This window comes from Trachemys scripta, chromosome 19 (assembly GCF_013100865.1).
Source record: "Trachemys scripta elegans isolate TJP31775 chromosome 19, CAS_Tse_1.0, whole genome shotgun sequence".
Lineage (NCBI taxonomy): Eukaryota > Metazoa > Chordata > Testudines > Emydidae > Trachemys > Trachemys scripta.
In genome coordinates this window covers 9,112,072-9,122,258 of record NC_048316.1, presented here as the reverse complement: position 1 = coordinate 9,122,258, position 10,187 = coordinate 9,112,072, and the positions used below count along the sequence as shown (strand labels likewise).

Below are 10,187 nucleotides of genomic sequence, written 5' to 3'. Positions count from 1 at the left end.
ATTGCTAGCCGGGACCACTGGATACCAGAAGACTGAGGAGTTGCCCTGGTTTCTTTTGCCTTGTGGCTGCCCACTCTCAAAAGTCTCCTGTGCCAGCAACCAGCACCTTCCAGCTGAAGGGGACAAATGGATACAATTTCCCTTGGAACACACACCAATGCATGCGGCTACCTAACTATCCATAGGAGATAGCGTAGCAAAGTGAAACCGCTGAACTTAAAGGAGTGAGAGAAAATCTCTACACTACAGGGACTATACCTGCATAGGTGATAGAACTAGGAGAGTGTGGGGGTACTGCAGCACCCCCTGGCTTGAAGTGATTTCCATTATATCCAGGGTTTACAATTTGGTTCAATGGCTCTCAGCACCCCCACTATACAAATGGTTCCAGCCCCCTCGTATACCAGCCTACCTACATCAGCATAACTCTGTAGTGTAGACACAGCCTACACTGGCAGAACTCCACCTCCCCGAATGATGGCAGCTATGTTGACTGAAGCATTCTTCGGTTGAGCTGTTGCTACACTGGGACTAGGTCGGCATAGCTACGTCGGTCAGGCGTGTGGATGTTTCACCCCCCGATCGCCGTCGCTATGTTGACCAAGTCAGAGGCAGAGAGCAGAATTGAACCAGCATGCACTGGGCCTAATTCTACCCCGTGCAACAAAATGCATATAATGCCTATAACAAACAGATTACATGTCAGATTTCATTGCTTCCTCGCACCCTGTGCCTGGCCAGGACTCTGCAGCCTGGATTCCAGAACCAGGTCTCCACTGGACCCATTGGCAAACAGTCATTTTATTGCCAAAGGGCAAGGTGCAGTGAGTGTCGTCCCTCGGACTCTTCCTCGCGGGCCCACGGGACGTGTCTCTGGCTGGGCCACGCGGGAGTGTCTAGGTTCCGTGTCGTCCTTCGATGGCCTGCCGTCTGAAGTACCGGATGGCAGAGAGGGTGCCGACGTTTGCCAGTAACACTGGAAAAGACCCAACACATTTCAAGAATGAATCTAGGATTATTCCAAAGCCCTGGTTTCAGGGCTAGACTGAGCAAAACAGTTTTCTAGAGCAGAGTTTCACAACACAAGTCTCTGCATATGATTGCCTTTTTGCTGCAGAGCAACCTTGGGTCGTTCATGCTGGTGTCTCTCCTTGTCACAGCTAATGAACAATTTCTCTGCACAACAGTGGCACGTTTCATCTCCGGATTGCAGAGCACGTTGCAAAAAATGAATGAATTTAGCCTCACAAACCCCCTTGATGGGGAAACTGAGGAACAGAACAGAGCGGTGACTCACCCAATGGACAAAGGTGTTAGCCCCACTGCACAGGGGTGAATTTCAACCCTAGTGAGTTAGTGGCGGAGGTTGGCATGGAGCCCCCGGACTCCTGATTTCTCACCCTCTGCTCTAACCACCTGGCGGCAATGTTCCCAACTAATTAACCCTTTGGGTGCTGGTGTCCAGTTCCACCTCTCTGTGCCGGCAGATCACGGCACCGTCCGTCCTTTCCAACACCAGCATTTCACGGGGAGCTCGGCATGCCTAGGCTAGCACTGGGGGCACATGTTGCCCCATGCATGTTTTGACGCCTTAGGGAACACTGACCAGGTTAAGCGATAAGACATGATAGGATGTGGTGATATTGCCACTGTCCGGATACAGGACAGGATTAATCAGACCTAAAGGAATTCTCCTACTGCTTCAAACTATAATTAAAGCCAGCAGCAGCTATGCTGGAGTAAAAGCAGTGAGAGATAGGAATCTCGCCCTTCCTGGGTGAGAGAAAACCCTAGAAACAGCCGGTGACGGACAGAACATTTCAGAAAGCAGGAAGAGGCCCTTCTAGAGTAGGGAGAGATTCGGCTCCAACCTGTACGACCTGCCTAGCGGGAGGATGTAACCTTCCAACATTATCTAAAGCTAAATCCTCCCCACCCCCCGCAAATCCCCCATGTATCTCCCCCTCCCCTTTATGTAAAGCGCTTCTCCTCTCCCACAGGGTCATCCTACCTACCAGTCTTCCATGCGTCCGGAGCCTGCAGATCTGACGTCTTCACGGCCCAGGATGCAAAGGCAACGAAGACCAGGCACATGTCCTCCTGCGTGAGAGCTAGGGGAGGGTGGGGCCTTTCTGCAGGAAGAACAACCTGAAGCTTAGGGTACATCTACACTACAGCGGGGAGTCGATTTAAGATACGCAAATTCAGCTACGTGAATAGCGTAGCTGAATTCGACGTATCGCAGCCGACTTACCCCGTTGTGAGGACGGCGGCAAAATCGACTTCTGCGGCTTTTTGTCGGCGGCGCTTACTACCACCTCCGCTGGTGGAGTTAGAGCGCCGATTCGGGGATCGATTGTCGCGTCCCGACGGGACGCGATAAATCGATCCCCGAGAAGTCGATTTCTACCCGCCGATTCAGGCGGGTAGTATAGACCAGACCTAAGGGTCAAGCGGTACTAATAATACCCCTGTTACATTGGTCATTTCAGCCGGAAGTCTTTCTGGTGTACTTAAGCTTTACATTCATTGGCTTTTTTCACCAATCCCCTGCTAAGTTTTTCAAAAAGAAAAGAGAAAGGATCTTTTTGCAATGTTGTACAGCATTCCTCTCCCTACGGAGTCGGCCACGAGCCCCTTCTTCTAATTTTTGGAGAACATGGGTCCATTTCTGGAAGCCACTTCCCCATAATCTTTTCACTCTACCCAGTTTTAAACAGTTCACCCGGTTTTCAGACTTTGTGACCATGCAGGAGCTTAAGAGTTTGAAAGTAGCTTTTAATTTGTGTAGCGAAGGGACGTGTCCCTGTGCTAACTGGGAACCTAGCAGGTCTATCTAGCTAAGTTATCTAGCCCCATTTATCATGGGATATGAGCGTCTCACAGTCTTTAATGGATTTATCCTCACAACACCGCTCTGAGGTTAGGAAGTGTCATTATACCCATTTTACAGCCGGAGAACTGAGGCACAGGGAGACTAAGGGTATGTCTACACCACACACTAAGTCCAGGCTTTGACTCCAGTGGGAACCCAAGGCCCCCTTCTCTCCACACACAAATCAGTCTGACTTGGTTCCGGGAGCGCTCAGCACCCAGTTCCCAGGATGCTGCTTTTGGGGGCAGGGGGCGGAGCCTGCTGTGACTCAGGCCTGTCGTGTTGCAGGGTGGACACAGCTCAGGTTACACACCTGAGTCAGAAGGTCTGTGTAGTGCAGTGTGGACTTAGAAACACTGAGTCTGGGTCCCAAGGCCCTGGGTTGACAATGCAGTGTAGACATACCTTAAGTGACTTGGCCAAGGCCACACAAGAAGTATGTGGCGGAGCAGGGGACTGAACCCAGGTCTCCTGAGTTGCAGGCTAGTACCCTAACCACCAGGCAAGCTTTGGGAAGCGGGTGGTCCAGCAGAGCCACTGGCGTGGGGAGTCAGGGGAGACCTGGCTGTGCTGTGTGACCCACAGTGCAGTGGTTTCCTCACCTGTACAGTGGGGTTCATGAGAAGTACCCACCCTTGTAAAGTGCTTTGAGATCCATGGATGAAAAGCAACATGGAAGAGGACTAAGCCTGGTTATTAGTTCTATGAGAAGCCTCCAAGCCCCCTGCACTCCATCATGGCCATTCGGAGTCTCTGGGCTGCTCTCCAGGGCATATGGCAGACGCCGCTTGGGATCTCTCACTCTGTTGGTGTCTCTATGCTAGCAACCTTCGAGGCATGTTGCAAGAGGGTTGCTTTGTTTGCTTGTTTGATCAGGTTTTTAATTAAAGCCAGTTTTATTAATTAGTTACCACCAAGGCAAAGGGTCTTTTCTCGGGGCAGATAACGAGGCAGCGCTTTGCTGAGTCACCCATTGGGAGAGCTCAGGCCTTATTTGTTTGTTTTTAATATTAACTGGGAGGCACCATGGCTTTAAGCCCAGTATAAACTTTTAAATAAAGACAGTGGCTGTCCTAATGGGTCACATTTCCTCTCCTTCTATTCCCAGCCGCTCTCTAAAACCTCTCGCACCTACTCACAGTCATAAGCAATGCCTGAGTAACCTTTAGAGGCTCCAGCGGGTGCTTATTAAATTAGCCCTAGTTCTAATGTTCTCCTTGTCTGTTTCTGCACGGAAGGTCTCAGTTTGCCTTTCTCTCCTGCCAGCATTGTGCCTGTCACAGCCCAGGCACACCGGCTCAGCAACCATCGCGCTAGCTTGGTACAGACAGCGTTCCTGGCCATTGACCCCTCAAACAGAAATCCAGCTTCAAGCTTCCCCAGTTCACCTTTGTGTATTGGCACGCAGCAAAGGCGGATTCTGAACTCTGGTGGGCCCTGTCCACAGTTGGGTTTAAACACACTTGTTGCCAGCAGAGTTCTAGCTTGCTTTCCCTGACCACTGTGGAGAAGGACAGATCAGTTGTCATCAGTCTTTACACATAGTCTTCCTTCCAACTCCTTTTTCTTAGTGTGTGAGCAAGTTTTTAGTCTTGGAAGAAATGCTTGTGGCGGTGTTAGTTTGGGTTGCACACAGTTCTGTGTACAGGGAGGCAGGAGAGTTTGCTTTTCTTTCTGCTCTGGACTCTGACTAGAGTCAGTTCTGGAGGGATCATTGCCCCCGGGGAGCTGGGCACTGGTGTTGGGCTGAAGGGATTGCCCGCATACTGTTTGTGACCACCCCTGCTCCAGGACTGGTGGATGTGCATTAATAAAGCAAGTTACACACAGCATATCCCCAGATTCCACGTCACTGAGTTCTCCTTCCCTGGGAAGCTGACTTGCAAGATGCTAACAACTGCTACTGCTCAGCAGAGAAATATGCTAATGGTGGGAGAAGGGGCAACATCCTAAAGCAGTTTGGTTTTGTAATGCCCATGGGATCAGCTCCCAAACAGCCCTGCCAAAGTCCAAGGCTGTTGAGCAGTGAGGGAACATGGTTAGTGCATGATTTGGGTCTCACTATGCATGACCAAGCTATGCCTTAACCATGCCAAGGGATTCTTGGGTTGCAAACGTATCCTCCAGCATGTTTGACGATGAGACCACAGGCTAATAAAGGGGATGGAACCGTGCGATTATCATGATTCACAGAGCAAAGAACAACAGGGACAATGGCACTATCTCTGGGCAGCAGCATCAGGAACGTCAGTGTGTTGGTGCCAGGGGGTGGAGGGCTGGTTCTGGGCTCTGGAGAAACTAGTGTAGCATCAGGGAATTCAGTGCCGTGCTGGGAGCTACAGGCAAACAGAAAACCCAGCACTGGGTCTGGGCTGTAGCCCCAGAGCAGCGTAGAGGCTGCAGACGCGGTTTGGGGCAGAGGCACTGGGTAGTTCAGGGCCTGGGCAATCCAGCAGTGGTTCTGGGCACAGCCCTGAGGACACCATGGCTTCTGTTTCCTATTTAATCAGTGAGCCTGTTTCTACAAGGGAGCGCCATGTTTTTAAACCCTGGGGCAGCGAGAAGGGACCAGCCGGGGCCAGGATCAAACATTTACCTGCTAGTGCAGGGGCCATCCCTAAATCCTCTGGCTTCAGCTGGATTCTCCCGGGAGGCCTCAGCTGGAGAAGGGAGAGCCTCTTTATGGAACCTCGTGGGACCGGGACCCCGCGGTCGGAGGGGCTGTGTCTGACCAGGCGCATTGGCTTTTGCAGGAAGGATTTCAAAGCTGCCATGGCTTTTCTTGCCTCCAAGGCCGGCATGCGCAGGAAGATCCGCCCCCAGCTCCTCCTGCCGCTTGCTCCGTCTGTAAAGAAATGTTCGTAAACCTCGGGGATGGAGATAACACCGCCGGGCTCTCCGGCTATGGTCGAGCCCAGGTCCTCCCGGCTTTCGCACGGTGAGGCAGTTTGCTCCAAGGTGCTGATCCTGTCTGGCTCCACAAAGGTGTCTTTGCTGCCTCCTCCCCCACTTTCTTCAGGTTCATTAAAGAAATATTCATACATCTCAGGCCCGTACATTTCAGGCACCTCCTGCTCCTTCTCACAGGGAGATATGGGCGTTTTCGCCGCCCCACCCAAGTTGTTCATCTCCTCCCCCTGCTCTTGGGCGTCACAGAAAAAATAGTCATACATCTCCGGCCAGGTCAGGGCAGGTATGGCCCCCTCCTGAGAGTCCTCAGCTGCTGAATGATGAGGAAACATCCCTCCTAGGAGCCCAGATCTCTGCCTTCCCTGGGCTCCATCTTCAGCATCCCCTGCAACCGCCACCGTGCTTCCAAGACGCAGTGCCTTCCCAGTGGTGCTCCTGCACTCCTCTCTCTGTGATGCAGTGGGTTTGCTGCTCTGATTCAACGACATGTTCTCATGGATTCCTAAACCAGTTGCTTGCTTTGGCCTTGCATGACTAGTCTTCTTCAGTTCCCCTGGGAAGGGCTGCACTGCAGGGCCTTTCACCGCCTTGCTCCTGGGAGCGCTGACGGCCTGACCCCCCAGTGCCAACCCTCGGCCCTCATCCCCCAGCATGCCACAGGTCAAGATACCACCTTGCTGAGCTTCATCCTCACCCTCCAGCCCCCCAAGAGCTGGTTTGGCCACTATTCCCTCTCCTTTGCTCTCTCGCGATAGGGCAGAGGAGGTTAAAAACTCTATAGCTAGAGTCGAGCTTTGCAGTGCCACGGCCGCGTGTGATGGTGTCACCGCAGCTGTGGGCGTTCCCTGGTGCACAGGCCCTCTGGGCTGCACGACATCTGGAGAGTCCCCAGGGGAGCCCGGAGCAGACAAGGCTTGACCAAGACCCAAACGCTCCCCTGGATTCTTCCCAGCAGGCCGGCTCTCCCCTGGTATTCTGGAACACGCTGGCTGCAGGGGCTCTGCAGATGGATTCTGGGAAATGTCACCGGTTGGGTCTGGCAGCCCAGGCTCTAAACAGAGAGACCAGTTAGCCTTTTCCCCCGCTGGCCTCTCCATCCCCCATGAAGCAGCCAGTGCTGGGGAGCTCACATCCGCTGCATGAACTGGCCTTTCAGACTCTGCCTTCTCTGGGCTGCCTTGTAGATGCTCCCCTGATAATTCCCCCTCCTGTGGAGCTCCTTCTGGCAGGTGACTGTGGGGTACTACGGCCAGACCCCGTCCTGCCTGTACAGCAAACGGGGCGGCCACTGCACGTTCTGCGGCCTGGCCCACTTCATCGTGGGAGCTGTCCTGGGCCTGGAGCGGCTTCTCCATGGCATGGCTAGCTGGTCCGGCAGAGCCGGCCCCTGAGAAACAAGGCAGCTGCCTGTCCTGGGCGCTGGGCATCAGCGGAGTCTGCTGGGGGGATCCGGGCGTGTCGCTCTCACACAGAACCCTCCTGCCTGAGCCCAGATCCATTTCATCCTCGCTGCCTGACAGAACCTCCTCCAGGAACAGGTGCCCAGGGATGGGCCGGGGCGGGGCGGTCTCTCCGGGGACCCCATGTGGGGGGCAGGGTCCCGGGCCAGGAGCTGGCGTGCTGCCTGCCCTCACTGTGATCAGCCTGGCGGTGCGGGGGCTGCCGGCCTCACCGTCCCCTTGCTCAATGTCACTGACGCCCAGCTCCTCCGCCGTGGCCAGGGCAGCCGGGATTAAGCTGCATTCTTCAGCAGCCGAGTAAAACTCCGCCCAGTCCCTGTCATTCAGTTGGATGCTGTACTGGAAATTCTCCATCTCTGCAGTGGCAAAGCAAGGGGGGGGGGGTCAGTGAGGACGAGGGCACCGGGGAGGGGCGCCCAGGTACCCACCGAGACTAGGCCACCAGGCCACTCGAGCCTTTTATCTTCACTTAACCCTTTCCCCTCCGGTTCCTTCACTATTCTGCTGTGCTGCTGCCATCCACATTCTCTTGCGGTTGAAACCAATGGGACGCTGGGACAGATCTTGGCCTCTCCATCAGCCTGGCAGGGGCCTCCTCCTCCTCCCATACATCAGCATGACAGAGGGCATCACCCCCCTAGACACATCTAATACCTACAGCAGCCAGGCAGCCGTTAAATAGTGGAGACAATCCTCGGCTTTAATGCATGTGAGCCTTAGTGCATTCTGCGGTGAGCTATTCTAAAGACCGGGCCGAAGCGGCACCTTCTGTGCTAGGATCAAATGATCTTACATGCCATGTAGCTCCATTTGGGGATTTTCTAATCTCATCTGCATTAGCATAAGGGGGCACCCCGGGGAGTGAATAGAGCAATTGCAAGAAGCCGGAGGGGCACAGACGAATTTCTGTGCCTCTAGGGTGTTGCAGATTCTTAGGCTGTCTGGCCCACTGCTCAGTGGATCTGAGTGGATCTACTGTCCTTTCAGGTGCAGACTCCACTGTGGAGTGCACCTGCTCTTTCATGGCACGCCTTTCACCACACATTTTATCCCTTCTTTCTAAGACGCCTGTACCTCCTTGACCAAGATCCTTGGCTGGTGTAACAGCTCCATTGACTTCAATTTACACCCGCTGAGGATTTGGCCTCTTGCGCCTCCCTGGAGGAATGACGGGTTGCAACAATGCCACATAAACGCATTCAAGAAGCAAAGGTTTGCAAAGCCACAGCTGCCTGGCCCATTTCCTGGGGACAGCTTTTCCCCCCGAAGCGGTGGGGAAGCGAGCCAGGGGTCAGAGAGCAGCGAGACACAGCCGGCATGCAGAGCATGCGAACGCATCCTACCTGGGCAACAACGTAAGCTGGGGATGGAGCCAGGTGCAGAGTGGTGCAGCGAAATCCTCCCAGCGCGACATGGTGCCGTACCCTTGACGGGGACATTGAGGGCCAGACTTCAGAGCGGCTCCATTCACAGGTCAAAAATAGCCCCCAACCTGTCATGTGAACCGCCATACGTGCCAAGGGCTGTTCCATAAATAGCTGACGGGGGAGAGGCTCTGGGCTTGCCAGCCAATGGCTTTCCCTCTCACACACACAACAGGGTCCCTTGGCCACCCACAGACACATGGGGCCCTCAGGGTTGGAGTTACACCCATGTAAGTGAAGGCCGCGCAGGGCACAGGTGCTGGGCATGGGGCACAGAACTCACACAAAGAAGCCAGAGTTGCAAGGATGCTCCCAGAATGGCAGATGGACACATCCCATGACAACGACTGAGGCGAATAGCTTCGTAAGTTAGAGGAAGTGAACTGAGGTTGATTCTGTAGGATGATGGTCCCAAGAATGATCAAATCCTCAGGCTTCAGGGCATGATCTGTCTATCTGGGGTATTTCTAAGGCATGTATCAGTGCTATCGAAGTGCAGATGGACATCGGATCACCTCACATGGTCAGGGACAAATGTCCTCCCCCAGCACACTATTGTACATGGTGGCAGCTCTGCAGTTCCTGGCCCTGGCCGCTGACAGAGACAAGGTGGCTGGATCAGACTGCCAAGAGACACAAAAGATAGGTGGGGAAGTGACTTGCCCAGGGCCACCCCGCAGGGCTGTGGCAGAGTGAGGGAGAGAACCTGGCTCTCCTGAGTCGCTCTGCGCAAAACCATGCTGCCTTCTGTTTCATACGCACTATATCCGGAGGCCCCTGCAGAGCACCGAGCCAGTAGCATGGGGAGCGTCCCTGCAAGTGCCGGAGCCTTTATTGGCCAATTCATAAGAACGGCCATAAGAACCAATGGTCCATCTAGCCCAGCTGCTCCACGCAGCTTTGGCCACGTGCTCTTATATCCCCGGGGAGCAGGGTTATCCCAGGGGTGGTGGGATTCCAGCAGGCCAGACACCAGAGATGGGTGGCAGAGGCCCTGTTTGAATGCCATGCACCCTACATAAAGACCCCGAGGAAACTGAGAGCGAGTTCAGCACAAGCCTGTCTCGCAGAGTTTTTAACCCCACCTGGTTGACAGGCGTATGGCTCCAGAACACACAGAGATCCCAGACGTCCTGACACAGCTCCCCAGGACGGATGCACAGCTGCAAGCTGTGAGCAAACCGGGAGAGACATACAGCCCCGCTAGAAGTTCAGCCAGCTACTCCCTTTTCCTTCTGCTCTTACACTGTATATAGGGGGAAAGCTCCTTCTTGTGGTGCCGTGAGATCACTGCAGGCACACGGCGCAAGGCTGGGAGTTCACATGATGCGAGGCTCTGAAACTGCTGCCAAGCAGGGCCCACTGTGGTGATGTAAACAGAGACCGGAATTTGCTTCCTTTCTCTGTTCTGTGGGCTGACGCACGCTGGGGGCTCGTCAAGCAGAGAAAATATGGAAGGAAGGAGGTCGACTGTCTTCTGTCCTTATCTTGTTTTTGATCTGGCTACACCCAACTCCT

At 54.1% G+C, this 10,187-nt stretch overlaps 1 protein-coding gene across 6 annotated transcripts; it reads right to left on the bottom strand.

Annotated features, from left to right (window-relative positions):
• Window positions 1–313: 313 nt before the first annotated feature.
• On the bottom strand, window positions 314–8,750 carry PERM1 (PPARGC1 and ESRR induced regulator, muscle 1). Of its 6 annotated transcripts, XM_034753637.1 has the most exons (5): window positions 8,589–8,747; window positions 5,933–7,601; window positions 5,472–5,720; window positions 2,016–2,132; window positions 314–976 (listed from the first exon to the last, which is right to left on the bottom strand). In XM_034753637.1, the coding sequence occupies exons 2-5, from the start codon at window positions 7,597–7,599 to the stop codon at window positions 802–804; spliced, it is 2,208 nt and encodes a 735-aa protein (XP_034609528.1). In that variant the 5' UTR covers window positions 7,600–7,601; window positions 8,589–8,747; the 3' UTR covers window positions 314–801. The 6 variants fall into 6 exon arrangements, with proteins under 6 accessions (XP_034609528.1, XP_034609524.1, XP_034609525.1 ...); XM_034753633.1 differs by having other exon boundaries at window positions 2,016–2,148; window positions 5,472–7,601; XM_034753634.1 differs by having other exon boundaries at window positions 772–976; window positions 5,472–7,601.
• Window positions 8,751–10,187: the final 1,437 nt, after the last annotated feature.

What these genes read in the sequence shown, in the direction of transcription:
- PERM1 (XM_034753633.1), bottom strand. Translation starts at nt 7,599, where the DNA reads ATGGAGAATTTCCAGTACAGCATCCAACTGAATGACAGGGACTGGGCG. An exon ending in GATGGCCCCTGCACTAGCAG is followed by an intron (nt 2,149 to 5,471) that starts GTAAATGTTTGA and finishes CCTAAGCTTCAG; the next exon opens with GTTGTTCTTCCTGCAGAAAG. An exon ending in TCCGGACGCATGGAAGACTG is followed by an intron (nt 977 to 2,015) that starts GTAGGTAGGATG and finishes GGTCTTTTCCAG; the next exon opens with TGTTACTGGCAAACGTCGGC.